This window comes from Podarcis pityusensis (genome assembly GCF_964106645.2).
Source record: "Podarcis pityusensis genome assembly, chromosome: 1".
NCBI classification, from domain to species: Eukaryota; Metazoa; Chordata; class Lepidosauria; order Squamata; family Lacertidae; genus Podarcis; species Podarcis pityusensis.
This window is the reverse complement of record NC_138028.1, coordinates 119,418,674-119,439,609: the sequence shown is the minus strand read 5'-3', so window position 1 is coordinate 119,439,609 and position 20,936 is coordinate 119,418,674. Positions and strand designations below refer to the sequence as shown.

At 43.2% G+C, this 20,936-nt stretch overlaps 1 protein-coding gene across 2 annotated transcripts in view; it reads right to left on the bottom strand.

Annotated features, from left to right (window-relative positions):
* The window catches only part of TLK1 (tousled like kinase 1), a 69,632-nt gene extending 54,573 nt beyond the window's left edge, over nucleotides 1–15,059 (bottom strand). The window contains exon 1 of one of the 2 annotated variants that reach the window (XM_081023908.1): nucleotides 13,911–15,059. In XM_081023908.1, coding sequence (XP_080880034.1) covers nucleotides 13,911–14,316 — 406 coding nt within the window. In that variant the 5' untranslated portion in view covers nucleotides 14,317–15,059. Of the gene's footprint in view, nucleotides 1–13,604; nucleotides 13,746–13,910 lie in introns of those variants that run through there. The other variant, XM_081023909.1, reaches the window with a different exon arrangement.
* Nucleotides 15,060–20,936: the final 5,877 nt, after the last annotated feature.

The window sequence follows — 20,936 nt, the reverse complement described above, 5'->3', positions numbered from 1 at the left end:
GGAGCTTACAAAACTCCTGAACAGCTCTGCCTCCTAGAAAAGCTTAAAATGAGACAACAATCAGGTTACAGCTCAACACAGTTGCACACCTTCTTGCATGCCACCTGTGGTCACATTTATAAATTCTGTATTATTCTTTTGCACTTATCTTTTTAGATGATTGACAAATTTTATACGCAAACCCCTTTACTTATGAATGATTGTTGATTGATGCCACCAACTACAGTATAACTTGGATTCTTAAACCAAGCTCAGCTTACAGAAAGCCTCAATACATTCCAAGGCAGCTAATATAGCCAGCAATGCAAAGTCTACATTGCCAACATACTAATTCCATATTATACCCACATTTTGATTCACCTCAAAATAATTATATGCTTTTTTTAGGAATCGTACAAAAAACTGCACATCATAGCTTTTCATAATATTCTAGTGACCTATCCACCCCAAATCCTTTTAAAACCTTATTTTTTTAAAGCACAGATTTGAGAACCACACTGATGCTTTTCGGATTTTCAACTCCTTATTTAAAACTTCCTTAATAATGTCAAGAATAATCAAGAACAGAGAGATTCCCATATAATCAGTACAGATTATATGAGACACCTGCATGCATACACAAGAGGAGAACCAACAGATTTCACCAACTGGCCCTGACTTGCTGTAGACTTGCTGCAAACACCTGATTACATGAGGCACATTGTACAACCATGGTCCAGAGTACCCCCAGAGATACAATTATTCCTTCCCTTGCTTCAGTTTCCACTAAGCATCATTTTTCCATGATGTCCAAACTGGCAAACTTTACATACTGCTAGCCTCCCAAATCCAGTTTGCATATACAATGCAAACAACAGCTAGGGAAGAAGGGAAAATAATTTATGGTGCAACCAGCTTGCAAGAGTGGAAGGGGGATCCCACATGCCATGAGCGGCACTCCTGGACAAAACACAGTTTGATATTACATCTGAATCGAGCAACAATGTTCTGGTATTTCAGGTAGAATCTAACTAATGTTTTAAAGTAAGAATTCTTATTCCTATTCTGTTACCCTTGCCCCCATCTTCCTGTTGCTTCACTCATATTGTAAGCTTCAAGACAAGGGCCTATTTTAAATGTGTTGCTTTATAAAGCATGTCCACATCTGGTACTACATAAAGAGCATTTAAAATACCAGTCAACGTGTTTAACTTCAATATGGCCCAGAAGTATATGTTATAACTAGACTTTTTCAAGCTTGAGAAATGAACATATAAAACTTCAAAAATGCTGTACACTAACCTCACTTTGATGGCATTTAGCATGTGTATTAGTCTAATAGAACTTGCATTTTAGAAAAACTTAACAGCACAATAAAACAGCATACCTGTAGACAACTATCACAATGATGATGAATTCCCTTCACTGAAATATACATTGGGCAATAGACTTTAATGTGCTGACATCACAATGTTCTTTTATGACAGTCATATCCTTTGACTCTTTCAAGATGCACCAAATATTTGAGTAGTTAGAACCAGGCTTACTAAATAATCTGGGGAGCACAGAAACACACACAAATTTAAATTGCAGAATCAAAACTAAATAGCTAATAGTAATGTTTAACTAAATAGTATTATTAAATTAAACTTAATTTGGCATAAGCTTCCAAGGGTCAAAGAGTACTTCCATCAAGTGACTGAAAACCAAGTAAAGAGAAATAAAAATATATTTTACACAAAATAATACCAAAATCAGTCAATTACAAGATACAGCATTAGGTCTGTCAGAGTGCTATGTAGAACACAACTCAAAACCAGAATCCAGCCACTCCTGATTATACCGATACTGAATAACCACAATTCAGTAATATAACAATAATTAGAGACAACAATTTTCTGTAGAAGCTACACTTTCCTAGGGAGACGAAATTTCACAGTGTCACATTAAAAAAAACACATTCTAATTCAGGAATTTTATACTGGGTTCTCTCTCCAGGGAATAGGAACAATTGCTGCCACATTAATTTCATTTTTTATAGATATATGAAAACTGATGGTTTCTATTGTATAAGAATATGCAAGCCTTTGAGTTATGTAGAACTCAATTTGTCAGAAGTGGAAGAGTAACAGATTACTTAAGAAAGAATTCTGGATGCGAGTTCTTTCTACTTGCTAAAAGCCTTTTCTCTTATTTCTAACCAATACCATTTTGAACAACAAAGTATACAAATTATTTTCAATAATCAAGAAGTACCTTGATTATAACTGCAGATGGTGACAGCAGTCACGAAATTAAAAGACGCCTGCTCCTTGGGAGAAAGGCGATGACAAACCTAGACAGCATCCTAAAAAGCAGAGACATCACCTTGCCAACAAAGGTCCGTATAGTTAAAGCCATGGTTTTCCCAGCAGTGATGTATGGAAGTGAGAGCTGGACCATCAAGAAGGCTGATCGCCGAAGAACTGATGCTTTTGAATTCTGGTGCTGGAGGAGACTCTTGAGAGTCCCATGGACTGCAAGAAGATCAAACCTATCCATTCTGAAGGAAATCAGCCCTGAGTGCTCACTGAAAGGACAGATCCTGAAGCTGAGGCTCCAATACTTTGGCCACCTCATGAGAAGAGAAGACTCCCTGGAAAAGACCCTGACGTTGGGAAAGATGGAGGGCACAAGGAGAAGGGGACGACAGAGGACGAGATGGTTGGACAGTGTTCTCGAAGCTACAAACATGAGTCTGACCAAACTGCGGGAGGCAGTGGAAGACAGGAGTGCCTGGCGTGCTCTGGTCCATGGGGTCACGAAGAGTTGGACACGACTAAACGACTAAACAACAACAACCTTGATTATGACAACTCCATTCTAGCATTTAAAATTGAAACTAAACCCAAAACTGATCAGTATGTCACACTACACTTGAACACATTCAAAAGCACCAATATATACCTGGCATCATCATATGCATCATTTTCTAAAGTTTACAAAAGCAGTAGGCACTATTCAATATAATCAACTTTTCCATGCCAGTGTCATTCAGGAGGATGCAAGGATTTAATTCCCATGAACCATTTAAAAAGATGTCAAACAGAATTTCATATCCTTGTAAATGAACTGGTCAGTGTGGGAGTAGTAGTCATGCTGTGGTTAACTGACCACAGATGACAAACTCACATCCCAACAGCAATCATGGTCACAACTGTATGATTAGCTACCTCCCTGTACCTGCCCACCCATCCACATTAAAAGGTTAGGCATTTCCTTGATTTTAACAAACCTGAAAGATGTGAATCAAATGTAAACAAATGTCATACCAACAGCTAAAGTCACTAACCAGCCCAGAACTACCAGAATCTCTATACAATGGGTTGGATCCAGACCTGGTGTTCTGTGAAGAGAAAAGCTCCTTCCATTTGTGGAAGTCAATCAGATCCAGCAAACGTTCCTGGTAGAGGAAAGGGGGGGGGAGTTGCTTTTACCAGTTCTCCCTTCCCCCTGCAGCCCCTTGTGCCACCTCACACCTTCTTCTGGAGGGTCTGCCAACCCTCGCAAGAGTGCCCAAACTTTTTTCAAAGAGGGCCAGATTTGATAACGTAAACATAAGTGAGGGCCAACTGAAGTTGTTGAGCTTCTTTAAGGATTTTACCCCAGAACATATACTGCCATGGGGGCCAGATTGAATTGACCGGTGGGCCAGATTAGGCCCCTGAAACAAACTCTGGACATGCCTGCGAGTCTGGAGCAGATTTTTAGGAGCTGTAAGAGAAATCAGCAAAAGCCACCTCTCCCTCTCTCGCCACCCATCATCTCCTGCGGTCAGCAGAAGTGTCTAGCTATTGGACTCAACTCTGTGTTAACCAAAATGTGCAATAACTGCTTTCAACAAATTCTAGAATGGGTTGGAACCATTTCTCCAAAACTTTGCAAAATGGTTTCTTCAGCTAGAAAATGAAATTTCCAAGAAGCAGTGGTCACATGTTGTTGAAAAGAAAAAATGAAGCTTCAGTAAAGCAGCACCCAATACCAAATAAAAGTGAGAAATTTTAGTTTGGTCAGTTATGTATCACTTGATCTATATTAATCCAAACTGCAAGTGATACAAACTAATTTATACACTGCAAAAGAGCTTAACTGCCGAAAAGGGTAGTATTCATTTAACTATATTTAGAGTGTTGAGATAATCAAACAGAATGCATCCCAAAGAAACTGTGTTACAAGGAGATAGCAGAATCTTCAGTTCCAACATTTTCCAAAGTAATGGACTGAAATGTTAACTGAGATGTTGATATGATATGAACATGCATTTTATTCCTGGTCATCATGTTTAACCCCCAAAGGTAAAATGATACCAATGTTTTGTTGAAAATTTCTTTAAAAGCATTATTTTCCTACTCATGGATCAAATAATTAGGATGTAAGCCAATATATTAATTTCAAAATGTAGTTTTTTAGTCATTTTATTTATAACCCCTTTTCATTTCTGCTATTGTTCTATATTATGACAAATCTTAATATGTTACTAAGTAAGAAAAACAGAAGATGCATTCAAGTTACAGTAACCTTTATACAACTTAACACTAGGAACAAACATGTAATTGTGATTTTAAACAAAAAATTAGATGAATCACAGTACATGAAGAAATTAGTCACTCTTAAATACATATTTAGGGAACTTTTTGAAACTGGTTCCTTCAGACATCTTTCAATAATTCTGTGACTTAGCGTGAATTACCGGTAGTTTACACTGACTATGTCAATGTCTAGCATACAGTAAGTTTTAAATGAATGGCTGGGTGGACATTTGTCACAGAGGGGAAAAAGAAGTCATCAGTATGCTGTATTATGCATGCAAATGGTACAAAGACACTAGCCAAAGTAGGATCAGGAACATTTTATTGGTTCTAATTTTTTCACATTTCAAACTACTTTGGATCACACCTGTGGCAGTCCAGCAAAGATTATTACAACTGAACAGTTAAAGGCACACACCAGCAGTATAACTCATCGCAACAGACATCAATGGACAATAAACATTGTATTTGGTATGTAGCTGTTGAACTATGTAATTCTTATAAGTCACAGTACTAGAAAACAGCAGAAAATTATTCAAGCACACTTGAAATTGAAATTTAATTCACACAGAGAATTACAGTGCATTTCTTCCCAATCACTTCAATACACTAGCAATAAAAACAGCTCTCAGGCTTCAAACTTATCAAGCGACATATATAATGCTACTTAGTTTCTGTAACCAATAATTGTATGTTAGACGGTTCAGGTTACAAGAAAGGAGATTCCGGCTAAACTTTCGGAAAAACTTTCTGACAGTAAGAGCTGTTCAGCAGTGGAACAGACTCCCACGAGAGGTGGTGGACTCTCCTTCCCTGGAGGTTTTTAAGCAGAGGTTGGATGGCCACCTGTCATGGATGCTTTAGCTGAGATTCCTGCATTGCAGAGGGTTGGACTAGATGACCCTTGGGTCCCGTCCAGCTCTAAGATTCTATGATTCTACACTCTATATATACAATAATCAATATTTAACACACTTTTATTTTTTCCTATGACAATGGCTCTGCTTTCTTACTGCAATAAACTATGGTTTCTGCACTGACATGGTTTGCTGCTTCCTAACAAGTCATAATTCCTAAATCTACAGACCATGGTTTCAAGGCTGGTTATCAACCATGGGCTTGTTAGGAAGCAACCAACCATGATGTCTGGATATTAACAGGAAGCAGAGTTTAATTGTTGCTTCCAGACTTTGGGTGGAATCCAACACTTATCAGCTTGCCAAATAGAACAATCTCTCCCCCCCCCCATGTGCTGTTTTGGAGGTTCTCCTGATCCCTCTAGTACCAGTTTCAGGGGCTACATGGGGGTCCATGCAGGGGGAGATGGTGGAAAGCAGAAGCCCCCCGACAGGGTTCGTTCAGTGAATTCTGTCCCCTGTTTCTCCCACTTGCACCAGGGAAGGAATGAAACTAGAACAATCAGGCAGCAAGAATCTGCAGACCGCCCATTCATAATAAAACCATGATAGGCCTGGCACCATGCTTTATTGTGATGTGCAGATGCAGTTACCATAACCTACATAAATCTCTTATCAGCCTGCAAAATCTTCAACAAGTCAATTACAGATTCATTAAAAGAGCCAGACAGAGATTGACTGAGAGACAGAGTCCCCACCTCACCTGCAAAAGGGAGTGGGAATAAAGGAAGCAATGAATCACTGGGCAAGGCCTCAAAATTTAGTTACAGTGGTTGGGCACCACTATAGAGAACCATTAAGTAAATAGGTAGTGTTTCAATGAGACACAGGAACAGTTATATTCATTTTTATTATTAATCACACCTTTCCCTCAAAGGATATAACAGAATCATAGAATTGTAAAGTTGGAAGGGAACCTGGGGGTCACCTAGCCCAACCCCTTGCTATGCAGGAATCTCAACTAAAGCATCCATGACATGGCTATCCAACCTCTACCTAAAAAACCTCCAAGCAAGGCAAGTCCACCACCTTCTGAGGAAGTCTGTTCCACTGTCAAATAGCTCTTATCTCCTTGATCAGAACACCTATACTTCTGCTGAGGCAGCCTAGAATAGCACTAGCTTTTTTTGCTGCTGCAACACACTGTTGATTCAAATTAAGCCTGTGGCCTACTAAGACCCCTAGCTCCTTTTTACATGCACTACTGGCAAGCCAGGTGTCCCCTTCTTATATTTGTGCAGCTGGTTCTTCCTGCCTAAGTGCAGAATCTTACATTTGTCCCTATTGAAATTCATTTTGGTAGTTTGGGCCCAGACCTCTAATCTGTTAAAGTCAATTTGAATCCTCATTCCATTTTTAGTGGCATTGACTACCCCTCCCAATTGGATGCGATAAAATAGATAGATATGCCCATGCTGCTGTTCAAGCAAACACTATCCAGGGGAGGCAAATAAGTGTCCTCTTGACATAGCATGGCTTTGTTTTGTAACATTTTACCACATCAATAGACATTTGAATTGGCTTGGGATAGAAAATATTCCATTACACTATTATGTGAGTTTCAGTGTAATACAACCCTTTTCCATTTCATACTAAATTGCCAGTTTTATGGGATAGTTCTCTACCTCTTCTAACTTCCAATGTCATTTTTAAAAACGTTTTCTAGGATGACCATACCCACATGATTATCAAGCTACAAAAGCACAAGACAAAAGCAGCTGGAAAACCAACCCAGTTTTTACGGTACAAGCCATGGTTTGTTTTGATTTGGGAACAGCTCACATTTTATTAGGCATGGCCTAACGGTACATACAAACCAGTCCACTGATTCAGTTCAGACATTACATCACAACCATGGTTGGGCAACATGCTTTGATTTCACACTGGCTTCCTCCACTTCCTTGCCACGCTACCTGTGTCATGTGTAGCCTGCAGTAGCTATCCAAATCAGGTAAACTTTGGTTCTGCAATCAATAACTTGCCTCCAAACCAACATGAGAAATCCTTTCCAAGTAGTGACTTCTGTTCTAGTTATGATATCAAACTATAATTACCAGAAACTGCAGGAGGGAATCTGAGCACATAATAAAGCATCTTCCTAAAGCCCAAGACATCTAAACTGGGCCACTTTCCCAGTACGTTTCCAAGCACAATCCAAAGTGTTGGTGCTGACCTTTAAAGCCCTAAATGGCCTCGGCCCAGTATACTTGAAGTAGTGTCTCCAACCCCATCGTTCAGCCCAAACACTGAGGTCCAGCTCCGAGGGCCTTCTGGTGGTTCCCTCACTGCGAGAAGCCAAGTTACAGGGAACCAGGCAGAGGGCCTTCTTGGTAGTGGCGCCCTCCCATTAGATGTCAAGGAAATAAACAACTATCTGACTTTTAGAAGACATCTGAAGGCAGCCCTGTTTAGGGAAGTTCTTAATGTTTTATTGCGTTTTTAACAATCCTGTTGGAAGCCGCCCAGAGTGGCTGGGGAGGCCTGGCCAGATGGGGGGAGTATAAGTAATAAATTTATTATTAAATTTATTATTATTATTTATTATTACATTTACTAAGTGCAATACACATAATAGGTTTCTATTTGAGTAGCATATTATCAGAAACACCAACACAGCAATGATACTCAGGTGGTATAGCCTGCATTAACAACTATACAGTAATACTGATGACTAATACTTTCTCTAACATTAGTTTTAGTGTGCTGGACAATAATTCCTAACTGAATTACTAAAGGGTTTTGCAATGTGAATTAGTATCTGTAAGGTGACATGAAGGCTGGCAACATCTCTTGCAGACAACCACAGTGCCTGGAGACTGACAGGTCATATATCCATAGTATTGGCCAGATGACGAATGACCGCTAGGAAGAGCGCAGAGAGAAGAAACACCATGGTGCATCTGCAGCAGCACAACTGAAAGCTTTCATCTGCCCCAGCTGTAACAAAACATGGCTCTCCCATATCAGTCTCTGCAGCCAAAGCAGACACTGCAACTTTCCAACAATTTGACTTCACCCCCCGTTTCCAACTGTTTGACTTCACTTCCATTGCCTCCTGAGAAATATAGATGCCAACAACATCTGTAATGGAGAGGCCATTTCTGAGTTTGGCATTGCTGAAACCTAGGGAGGCAAACTAACATATGACCTACATCAAACTAAGTTTTGTTAAGTAAACATGGCCAGCTACAATTCACTTTGGTTTGGTGAATTGGAAAGGTCAGACTTCTTGATTACCGTAAGTCAGACAACTTTAACATTTGGAATTTCAGTAAAGAAACAGTAATACAGCTTTCAAGGTGTATAGCTTTTCCAGGAACAGCTGAGGCATCAAGAGTTTTCAAAATAAGATAAAGAGAGGCTATCACATAGAAGAGCTTTGGACTTGTATGAATCAGATAATTCTTCCAGACTTCAATTAAAATGTGAAAGTCAAGTTCTTGCAGTTAATTTAAGTGCAGAAAGCAGCTGCTTAGAACTTAATCAAAAATAAATTGCTTGACCTTCCTCTGGAAACTTGAGCATCATTGTCAGAGGGAAAACTCACCTCATTCCTTTTTTTTTTTAATTAAAAAAGGACAATTTGAGTACTTCCTACACAAATCTAAAAATACTTCAAGAGGATTTGTTTATTTCCCCATTCAAGTTACCTCAAGTCAAGGTAATGGTCACCTCGGTTTTAATAGGGTATTTTTATGCACATACTCTAGAACCCATTTCATTTCCATCATTGGCGTAAGAAAGTATTTCGGAACAGTTATGCAAGAAGAGCCTGAACTAGTTATTAAACACGTATTATCTACTTGTTAGAAAACTAAGCCTCTCTGTCAATGTGAGTTTTATTCACAAGCCCACCTTATCCCAAAGATAACCTTTTTGTAAGTTATTGTTTTGTTTTCATACGAGCAATAGCAGCCCATGCAATGAATTAAGTTCATGTCCCAAACATGAAGCACCAATTAAATTTTAAGAGGGACATGCTTCTACCACCACTAAGTCTTAGCAGTTTAACAGCTTGCAGATAGAAAGGCAGGGGGCCAGTACCTCTGGAACAGCAGTTCTCAAACTTTTTTCCTCCACAGATCACTTGAAAATTGGCAGGGGTCTCAGGATACCATTAATATTCTACTAATCAAAGCACATACATATTTTAACAACCATGGTCTAACACAATGAATATGAAGGGAAAACTTTTTTCCTTCTATACCAGCATCATTATCAAAACCAGTTGCATTACAAAAACATTTGACCTAGCCTGGGGATATTTTTGCCCCTTTGATAATCGGGCCCAAGTCAGAATGGCCTTGATCTCAAGTCCAGGGGATGGGGTGGGGGGAGAGATCAAATGTGGATATTTCTTTACTGTTCTACAACCTTCCCATGGAATACCTGAATGGATCTGATGGACACAGTTTTGAGAATCTCTGCGCTAGAGCAATGGTATCTTCAAGTCAGGTACTATTTGCATTCTCTTACCCCAACCCAAGTCTTGCTTGCAGGGATTACAGAGAACCTTGATGCTCAGATACCAATTATGATCAGGTCTGAGAACTGGTATAATTTCTCAAGAAAGTGGGAACATATTTGTTACCAAGACAGAAGATATACCACATACAATAAAGAAATATTAGCACTGTCTTCAACAGCAACTAAATCATAAGACTGGGCAACAACAAAAAAGTACCAGTGGATAACATATCACACTTACAGTGCAAACCTAGGCATGTTTACTCAGAAGTTGAATCCTGTGTATTCAGTGAGTCTTGCTTCATAGTATGTGTGCTTAGGATTGTAGCCTTAAAAGACTACAGCTTACTGTGTAGTGTTTTCATTGAAGTTAATGGGATAGTCTGCCCTGCAGCGATCCAAACAAAAATATACCGGTAAACGCTACTGTAAATGAATATAAGCATCTTCCATGGCTAACATGGAAATAAGTAGCCAAGGTTTACCTGAAAATTAAGCAAGTAACATGCAGTTGCGTCACAAGGTGCTAAGAAATTTTTGGAAGTCTCAGAACAGTAAAACACATTTCTAGCCACTGTCTGCTTACACCAAGCATAGAGCTAGAAGTCTTACTCAGCACCAAAAGACATACATTAAAAAGTGAACTTCAGCAAGCTCGAACTATTTTTCATATTTGTTTACTTGTAAACAAAATTTACGTCACATAAAATATGCTATCATGTTCTATTGCTTACTAGGGGACTTACTGTTCTTATCTTGTGATGTCACTTCCAGTGTAAGACACACAGCATTTCTTACAGTGTTTTGCAGCTACCTGGCACTCTCAGGTAAGTTTGCATTACGATTGCAACATGAAGTCCCACTGAAACTATTGGGACTTAATTCCGATTAAACATGCATAGGATTTTTATACAAGGTGGGCACCAACTATACTGCTAAAATCTGTATTAATCAAAACGCACATTAAACAAGATGCACAAAGTTTATCTATTTCAGACAACTCAGAGTAGATTCTAAACGATGAACTTCGTTATTCTGCCTTTATCATGATTACACAACAATCAACTCCATCTTGAGCAGTGGTTGTACATACTCAGAGATTATTCAACAATGGAGTCACGTAATTCAGACAATGACAGTCCTTTTGATAATGTGAAGGCTTCAAATTCAGTTTCAATTACTAGGAAATCTTTAACTCTGTACCTTATTAAGTATTTCATTTTCAAGAAGATAGTCTTCTGTTGGAAACACATGAAAATATTTCTCAGGGGTTTGCATCTTCCAAACTAGGCTGAACTAGTGCCCTCCAATGAATGACAACTGTCTAGATTAAGATGACAAACACTTCAAACGAAACACTGGCTTAGCAAATCAGAAATCTGCACATATATTAAGATTCTGAGCCTTTGTCCATGTTTTGCCATAACTGTACATTTTTCCAGGTGCTTTAAAAGTGAAAGCAGAAAATTTGAGATCCTACATCCCTACTATACAGCCAGGAAGTACTACATTTACACATGCTCTCATACAGTAAAGCAAAAAGTTCTCTCTTTGGAGGTGCTCTGTTTTAGAGGTTACAACATAAAATCAGGCAGCCAAAACAAATACAACAAGAGAACACACAGTTTTATAACAAGTGCTGAAGGTTGTGGGAAGCTGGATTAAACTTTTCATGTGACATACAAATTCTCAGTTTTACTGAATACCATCTTGCTTCCCATTGAGTTAAAAAATCAAATACAAATTTGCTTTCTAAAACAGTATTAAACCAATTGCATTCCTTGGTGGCCTTGTAAGCTGAATTAACAAACCACAGACTGACACCTCAGCACAGTAAATAAATGACAATCTGTTCTACCCAATCTAAGAGTTTCTACTGGACTTTAGCTGCTATATAACCTCTAAAATGAGCATTTTTTTCTACTCATATATTTGAAGCAGCTTTAACAAAAAACTTCCAATCAGATTTTTACAACATAGTCTCAAAATACTGACCTAGTATTTTAAATAAATAGGTAGTACACACTACTGGTGTTAAACAATATCTGAAAGCAAGTAGCTTAATAAACTTGGTTCACATATAAAACTTTGTCTCTTCTCCCTTGAGCTTAAGTTTCCCAAAGTAATGGCCAAAACCAAAATGCCTACCACAGTGTTTTTAACATATGCTGTACTGTATATCCAACCATTTCAGGTATTGGTTTTCATGCCAATCTGAGCTTCCTATTGTCAGCTTCCTATCTAGGAACGTGTGCAAAAGTGACAACGAGTGATGCAAGTCTGAGTACTGGAATGGAGAAAGAGAGCAAACACTTCCACTATATATTTCCACGGCTCTAAGCATTTTAAAATGAAATCTTTAAAAATGTTTGCTGATAATGATATTCCTGACATGTGAGGTGTCTTCTAGATTGGCAGCATCTAATTTCTCAAAAATCTTAACATTTTTCATATGGAAAGTTAATGCTGCCCAGCAAGTGCTTAAGCAAAGGGGGAGGGGAACCCAAGCCTCCCCCCACAATGAAAACAAAAGGCAAGAGCCATTCAATACCCTGAGATAAGCACTATAGTCAAAGAGCAATCGCATTTCAAAAATCATGAATATGCAATATTCATTCTTCCAGAATACCATATGTTGTATGAAAGTTCCCCTCTCTCCCTGGCTAACCATAATCTCGAGTAAAATAAGAGAGCTTTAATCATTTCATAAACTGTATAATTGCTACATCTTGTGGCTACATAGTTTAATGCAAGGAACAAGGGGGGGTAGGAAAGGACAAACAATAAAAAAGACTTGTTTGCACATAACCTTCATACAGATATTCTCTGCAAAACACCCACAACACCCTGCTCTCTCTCACTGTCGTTCTAATACAAGAGGGGTGGGAGAAAGGGGGAGGGAAGAGGGGGGGGGAACCATCCAAGATGCGATGGAGGAAAAGGAGAAAGTTGCAGTCATTCTGTACTGGCTTTTAACGTGTCTCCGTCACTTTTGTCGGAAGCCAATGGCTGAAGAAAGTGTCTTTCTTGTATCAAATAAGTGCCTCGATCTTTGTCTCTTTTTCCACCATCCTACCTCCATGATGCCAAAAGCGACTCGACCCTTTTTTCCTCCTTCTTCTTCATTTTAAGCAAAACAGCCACGTTCATCATCATAACCAACCAGGAAAAGCCAGGAAATTACATATCTATATTTTTATATATAGATCTACAGATAGATATATAAAAGGAGCACCCGCTTCTCTTCCTTCCCAGTCATAAAACCCCACTTTACAATAGGAAGGAAAGAATTAACCATCTCCCGAGGAAAGGAAACCTACGAAATATTTTTCATCTCTAAAAATAAAAAAATAAGCCATTTAAAAACAAAGAGGAGAAAAGAGATCGATGTTAAAGAGATCGATTCGCCGTGGAACTAGGAAAACATTATGAACATCCACCTCCCTCCCCTCCCAGCAGCAGCTACTGTAAACGGCGGCGGGGGTGGGAGGAATTCAAGGCGACATTTTTGGGGGTAAGAGGGGGGTGCCTCGAATAAATAAAACAGATTAAGGGTTGGGAGGCTTGAGTTTGTGCGAGAAGGCTGGGGGGGGGAGGTTTCAGGCCCCCCCCGGACTTCGGGAGTAATTTGGGGAGGGGGGTGTCGAGAGAAAGAGATAAGGGGCGCCCAGACCTTCTTCCTCCGTCGGATGCAGAAGAGAAGGAAGACATGTCTCGCCTCGTCTCTGCTCCCTTTGCCCTCGCCGCGCACTCGGCCCCGCAAAGCCTGGGACTGGCCTCAGGCGGCTGCTGCTGAGGCGGCTGCTGCTGCTGCTGCCACCGCCGCCGCCGCTACTGACACGGCCGTGCCCCTCCCTCCCCAAGGGCCCGTTTCCCCCGCCGCCGCCGAGCCCGTCATCTTCCTCCCCTCTCCACCCCCCGGCGGCCGAGGAGAGGCCCCGAGAAGCACCTTCCCCCTGCCCGGTCTCTCGCTGTTTACCTTCTTTGAGCGGCGCGCCGCTGCGGAGCAGGGAGGCCGCCGCCGCCGCTGAGGCCGCCACGGCCGCTGCCGTCGCCGCTGCTGCTGCCGCCGCTGCCGCCGCCGCCGCCGCGGAGCAGCCCTGCAGGCTCGGTGGGGACGTGGAGGAGAGCCGGGACCAAGATGGCGGCCCCTCCAAACTTCCACTGCTACTTTGGACACTCATCAAGCTACTTTCCTGGAGCCCGGCGGCAGCCGCCGGGGGCAGCAGCACTTGGGGGAGAGGAAGAGGCGGCGCGGCGGAGGAGAAGGAGAAGGAGGCGGCGGAGAGGGGGGCGACGCGGAGAAGACCAGGAGCCGCCGCCGCTGCTGCTGCTGCGACGCCGTCGTCTCCTCCGCCGCCCGCCGCCGCCGCCGCCGTGGTCATGGCCGGGGGTGGGGCGCCGCGGGAAGGGCAGGGCAGCGGCGGCCCCACGCGCGGGGACGCGGCGGAGGTGGGGGGAGTCTCCGTGGGGCGTCGCGGGGAGGAGGAAAGGGGCTCCCGCGCCCTCCAAGCGCGAGGAGGAGAAGCCGCGGCTCGGGCCGGAGCAACCTGCCCGCACCTCTGCACTGCGTCGCCTCAGAGCGGCGGCGGCGGCAGGAGCCACTGTGAGGCGGGGGCGAGGAAGGGGAAGCCTCTCCGCCAGCCTAAGCTGCTCCCCTGCCGGGAGGGGTCAGGCACACACAACGCCGCTGCCGCCGTTGGCGGGCAAATGGCGGGGGGGGGGGCTTGTCGCCGCCCCGCGGCAGCGTCGGCACCCGCAGCCCGCCTGCGAGAGGGAAGGAGGCACTTTCGCAAGCCGGCATGGGCACCTGCTCCTCCTCCTGCCGCCGCCGCCTCTTCCTCAGAGCAGCAGGCCGTAGCGCCGCCAGCGACGCGCCCTCTTTGGCCTTCCTCAGAGAGCGGCTACTTACATCACCCGCTCTCCCAAACACACACTCGGCGGAGAGAGAGAGAGAGAGAGAGGGCAACAAGGCCCTCCTCCTCCCTGGTGGCGGTTTACACCTCTCGGCCCCTCACGCCGCACATAATACAGCAGCGCGCACACGGCCATGGGCGCCCTCGGCGGAACCATCTTCCGCCTGGGCGCCTCCCGCCGGTTCCATCACCCCATTATAAGTGTCCAGAGTCGTCGTCAACTTATCATAGGAGCCTAGGGCTAAGGGGGCTTCGACCCTCCCCTCACCCAATAAAATATTCGAGGGGAATTCCCATTCAGATAGTGTCATGTATTCGATTATGTGAGGTGGGGCTTACTTCCCACCCTACCCCCCCCCCCAATATTTTATTCAAGTTGACACCCCTGGAGCATACCTAGGGGCTGGCCCCCCAGCAAGGGTGCCAGTCCAGGGGTGCGCGCAGAAATCACACCCCTCTGCTCTGGCTTGGAGCAGTGACCGGCTTTGGGCACTCAAAATTTCTGCGGCACCCTAAAATTTGGCACCCCAGACTCATGCTCCATCCTACAGCGTCGTACCCAGGCACATAGGAGTCAACTCCTAAGGACCGGGGTCCATTCAGCCCCCCCAAAAAATATTTGAGGGGGCTGCCCCTCCCAGTTGATGGGAATTGCCATTCAAATGGTGTGCATGATCAATTACCTGCACACACATACAAAATATTTTATTCAAGTTGGCACCACTTCCCAGACTGGTCAGTATTTTGGCGCAAGGGACAGAGCGAGTGCTGATACAGCTCCTTGCCAAGAATGCAAAGGAGCCTAGGTACTCCTCTGGTTGGAAGGGACCTCGAGGGTCATCTAGTCCAACCCCCTGCCGTGCAGGAATCTTTTTGCCCATCGTGGGCCTCGAACCCAAGATCTTGAGGTCAAGAGTGTCTTTACCAACTGAGCAGACTTGGAATCCGCAGCCACCAGATGCGCTTCACAGATGCTCTAGGTCAGGGTGGTTTTTTTCCAGAGGCTAGGAAGAAAGCTCTCCTGAACGGAGCCTGGGGCCTGCAGGAATGACCTGAAGAGGGTCCCACACTTTCACAAGAGAAAAGGTGGAACTATGTTCCAAAGGCACCATATACTAAATGTTGTGGGTGGCGAGGGGAGGCTGTCGCTTTCATGCCCTTGCCACAGGAAACAGGATGCAAAATCTCATCCAGTAAAGCAACTCAACTCGCTACTAAACTTGCACCAAAATGGAAGGATCTGTTCTGTTTTCAAGATTTATATCCTATTGTCAAAGCCTCCAGACTGCTAGGTATTTTCTTCTTTACAAACAAATAAACACCTCTGAAATTAAGACAAGGGAAAAAAGCAGCAAAGAAAACACAAATCTAATTCAAGGGGGAATGCCAGAATCATAAAAGCAATGAAAGGCCATTAAAAACTCAAGTGCAGGACAAACTTTGCCAGACACTCATTAAATAACAAAGGCTGCTGGGAGGGAGTTCCACTGTTGGGTTATTTTCAGTGGTGGTACCCATTCTCGAGTTGGTACCCTCGTACTTCTGTTCAGAAGGTACAGGAGGCCAGAGAAGAGCCTCCCGATAGCATAACAAGGTAGACTCATTGGAGAAGGTGGTCCTTTGGATACCCTGATCTCAAGCCATTTAAATATTTAAAAGGCAAAGTCAGTAACTATAATCAGGCCTGGATGCAGACTGATAACCAGTGAACCTCTTTTAAGTCCTGGCATAGTATGTTTGCAGCATTAAATGCCAGTGAACAGTCCTGCTGCTGTCACATTTTCAACCAGCGACAGTTTCTGGGCAGTCTTCAAGGGCAATCATCCAGCAAGGATGTTTCTAGAATCTAGAGTACAGATTGCTATCACTCTCCAGGAAGGTAAACAGTTGGTACCCCAGCTGATGATAAAAGGTACTGCAAGCTACTTTATAGAAGTTAAAATGACTTCTAGAGCAAGAAATCTGTGGGCAAGTATTTTGATTATATACTTGCACTCTTAACATGCCTGTGCTTGATGATCCTCCCCAATCTACATACTGATTCCCATCAGATATGCACACCTCCAGCCAGATCGGACACCTTCATTCCTTCCTACTGAACCTCCAGTATGCACACACAGAAATATACTGCTATACTGTTGTGCATTGGGGGCGGGGGGAGGAACAGGAACTTAGCCTTCATGATGCCTGGGTGGGTCCCTTCTAATTCCTGGGGTCCTGGATCTAGGAAGGGTTAAAAGCTAGTGGAGGATTCTCTTTTTGAACTAGCCAGTCATGTTTCTTTGTATGGGAATGGTCATAGTTGCTACTTAAGGACCAACATCACCAAATAGGTGATGGAGCCATCTAGCAGGCAAACCTGCGCTGATAGAATACATTTCTGGCAATCAGTGCAACCTATGTGCATTAATGCTGTGCGGAACCTCACAACATACATGTGTGGTGCAACCGCTTACAGTAATGCACAAACTTCACAGTAGTCATTAAAAGTCTGCAGAAATTTACTTGTGGGATGCAGAGTTGGGGGAAGGCAATTATCTGCCTACCAGTCTCTTTAACCTACCGATCCTACTCTTTCCACCTGCTTTTCCACCTAGCAGCCTAGGGCCTAACCTACTCACAGCCAGCCTTCCCTTCCTCCATCCTCATGCTGCAGGTCTGAACCTGGAGAGGCCTAGCCACACCCATGCCCTACTGACCACAACTGCCTCAACTGGGTAAGGCAGCAGGGGACTATTTTCCTGTCTTCTTGCCCATTATAAAGGTTACCTCTGCACTAAGGCACCATATATTTCAAGCATATGTCCCCACCTAAAGAATCCTGGAAACTGTAGCTTGTTAAAGCTGCTGGAAATTGTAGCTCTGTGGAGGGTAAGCTACAGATCCCAGGATTTACTGAGACAGGTACATGCAGGCAAAAGCCCCACCCCACCATAATTTCACAAAACCATCACAGCAGGCGGTCAGAGAGATACAGACAAGGTGTATTTTCTCCCCCCCCCCCCATCCCCAACCAGCTGAGTTTAGACAAATCTCAAAGGCAGAGAAGGTATGTCTCACACTCACCATTCTTGCTCCATTCTGGGCAGGAAGGAATTGTCCCTGATTCACCTACAGCAATTGCCTTTTTATTGGAGCTATTACAACAGGTGGAACTAGGATTTCTATTTTGGACCCAGTCCCTTCCCAAACTTACAAATCTGCCAGATATGTGCATGAAAAATGCTTTACCCAGGCATCCTCAACCTCAGCCCTCCAGATGTTTTTGGCTTACAACTCCCATGATCCCTAGATAGCAGGACCAGTGGTCAGGGATGATGGGAATTGTAGTCTCAAAACATCTGGAGGGCCGAGGTTGAGGAAGCCTGGCTTTAACTGTCTGCATTTTAAAGAAAGTATCAGCCTGAGCTCTGTAATTCCAGAACTATGCTGACTATAGGTGAGCTGCAGAATTCAGCTCTGTTTCTTTCTGGCTAACCACATTACATTTCCAAAATGCTGCAGCCACCACCCAGGCAGGTGGGTCTTGGCTTCTAAGCTGAAAAAGTATATTCTTTGCTAGGGATGGGGTATCTCTGGCCCTTCAGATCTTGTTGGACTACAACACACATTATCCCTTGACCATTGGTCGTGCTGGCTGGGGCTGATGGGAGTTGTAGTCCAACAACATCTCGAGGTTCACCCATCCCGGTTCTAGAGAGAATTCGGCTCACTAGGAAACATCGTCATGAAGCAATTTAGTAGAAAAGAGCTGCCTTGAACTTTTATATGAAAAAGTGGAATAGAATTTTTTTTTAATGTATACAGTGGTACCTCGGGTTACATACGCTTCAGGTTACAGACTCCACTAACCCAGAAATAGTACCTCGGGTTAAGAACTTTGCTTCAGGATGAGAACAGAAATCGTGCTCCAGTGGTGCGGCGGCAGCGGGAGGCCCCATTAGCTAAAGTGGTGCTTCAGGTTAAGAACAGTTTCAGGTTAAGAACGTACCTCCAGAACGAATTAAGTACTTAACCTGAGGTACCACTGTATAAAGCATGGTAACTCAAGCAGCCATTTCCCAATAGCCAACCAAGAAGTATCTTTCACCTCTTCCACCTCATAAAATTGATAAAATTTGTTGTTTGGGGTCAGTTTCCTAAGTTCCCTCTTCCCCACTCCCCACCTATGGAGGGAAATGAAACTGACTGGATGTTTGCTCCCAATCCTGCTGGAGACAGCAGGAACTGAACCAAACCTCTCCTGCCTTCTTAGCTCTCCTTCGAATACTTTGTTCCTATCATAATTCTTCTTGTGCAATGTGAAAGCCAGGTCTGTGCCTTTCCCTGGCCCACTTCCATCATTTCATTGTGGGCATCAACCTGTCTATGCTAATGTGGACGGCAGAGTTTAAAGGTTCTGCAGCAAAGGAATCCAGCGTAACAGTTGCACTAGCAGAAACTAGTGCAACAGTTGGTTCTTGTTGCACAATAATCTTGAGTAATGTACTTGGGTTTCCCCTTACACAACAATGTTCCACCGGTGCAACAAGTATACAGTAGTGCCAAGTGACTTTAACCTAGCGCTACATTGGCTACAAACCACAGTTACGGTTTTTCTTGATATTGTTACACTCCCATTTGGCCAGCCTTGGATCCTTATAGAAGTAAGGGCTCTTGATTCTCATGTTAAGACTTCAAGCATAGCATCAGTTGTTGGAAGAATACTGAGCATGATGGCTGTTCTGCCACCATCTTTCAGGTCCTCCACTTGCACTCGGCACAAAATGGCTGCAGGAGTAGCATGGCAGAGTACAAAATGGCTGCCACACCTGAAAGAGCAAAACAAGAGACAGGACCTCAAAATTGGCATGGGAATCCATCTCCATCAATCGGGGGGGGGCACCAAAAACAATCACTCAGCCTTCTTATCGGCATCTAGCTATTCGTATGTTCTTACTTTCTTATGTTATTCTTTGCTATTGGTTTTACTGTTGGTTGTGGTGCTATGAGGCCTTGATTTACTGTTCAAATGAAAGCTTCTTTTGCATGGGTAGTTGCTGCTGTAACCTCCCCTTTGACTCAGTCTCACCAGTTCACAGTTTCTCTCCAATAAAACTTAATCCCACTGCTAGCATAATCATAATGGTTTCCCCACTTCCACCCCTGATCAGAAATTTCAGGTAGGATTCCATGATTTGTCTTCCTTTGGAGCAGACAGTTCTGGAGACAAGACATATATATAATACTTGGGTGATATATCCAAACATCTACCTAGAGTAGGGCTATTTGACTTAAATCTGTTGGTTTTGATGGATCTGTTCTAAGTATTTAGAAATACATAAGTATTCTAATTATTATTGCACTGTTAGTGATGTAATTGCAACACTGATGGTATCTGTTATTATTCTACAGAAGTTAATCAATCAAGATCTTCATAAGCTTTCTTGAATGGTTTCTCTGCATCAGCTTCTGTCTGTACCAAACACTGCAACATAAATCACCAGGCTTCTTTGAACGTGAAATTCTTCTCAGCAGGAACAAAGGCTGTGTACACACCGTACATTTAAAGCACATTTAAAACACATGCCTTCTCCCAAAGAATCATGGAAGCTACCATTCCTACCACCTTTAACAAACTACAGTTTCAAGGATTCTTTGGGGGGGATGTCGTGTGCTTTAGATGCTCTTTAAATGCTATAGTCTAAACAAATGTTGGTTGTATTCTGACTGCTAAGGTGGCTGGTCCCCAGTCTCCAGCCCTTAAAGCAGCTAATGAAGTTCTCAGTTCCAGAAGGCTCACAGTGTCCCTATTTTCCAGGGACAGTCCCGGATTTATAGAAGCCGTCCCAGTTTCTGATTTGATCCCAGAATGTCCTGTTTCCCCCCTATTTTCATAAGAGAAATGTTGGAGGTTGTGGAGTTATGTGACCCTCCCCCCAAGCCAAGGAGATAGGTAACTATACAACCTTTAGAAGACATTTGAAGGCAGCCCTGTATAGGGAAATTTTAAAATGTTTAATGTGGTGGGGTGTGTGTGTGTTGAAAGCTGCCCAGAGTGGCTGGGGCAACTCGGTCAGATGGACGGGGTTTAAATAAAATTCTTCTTC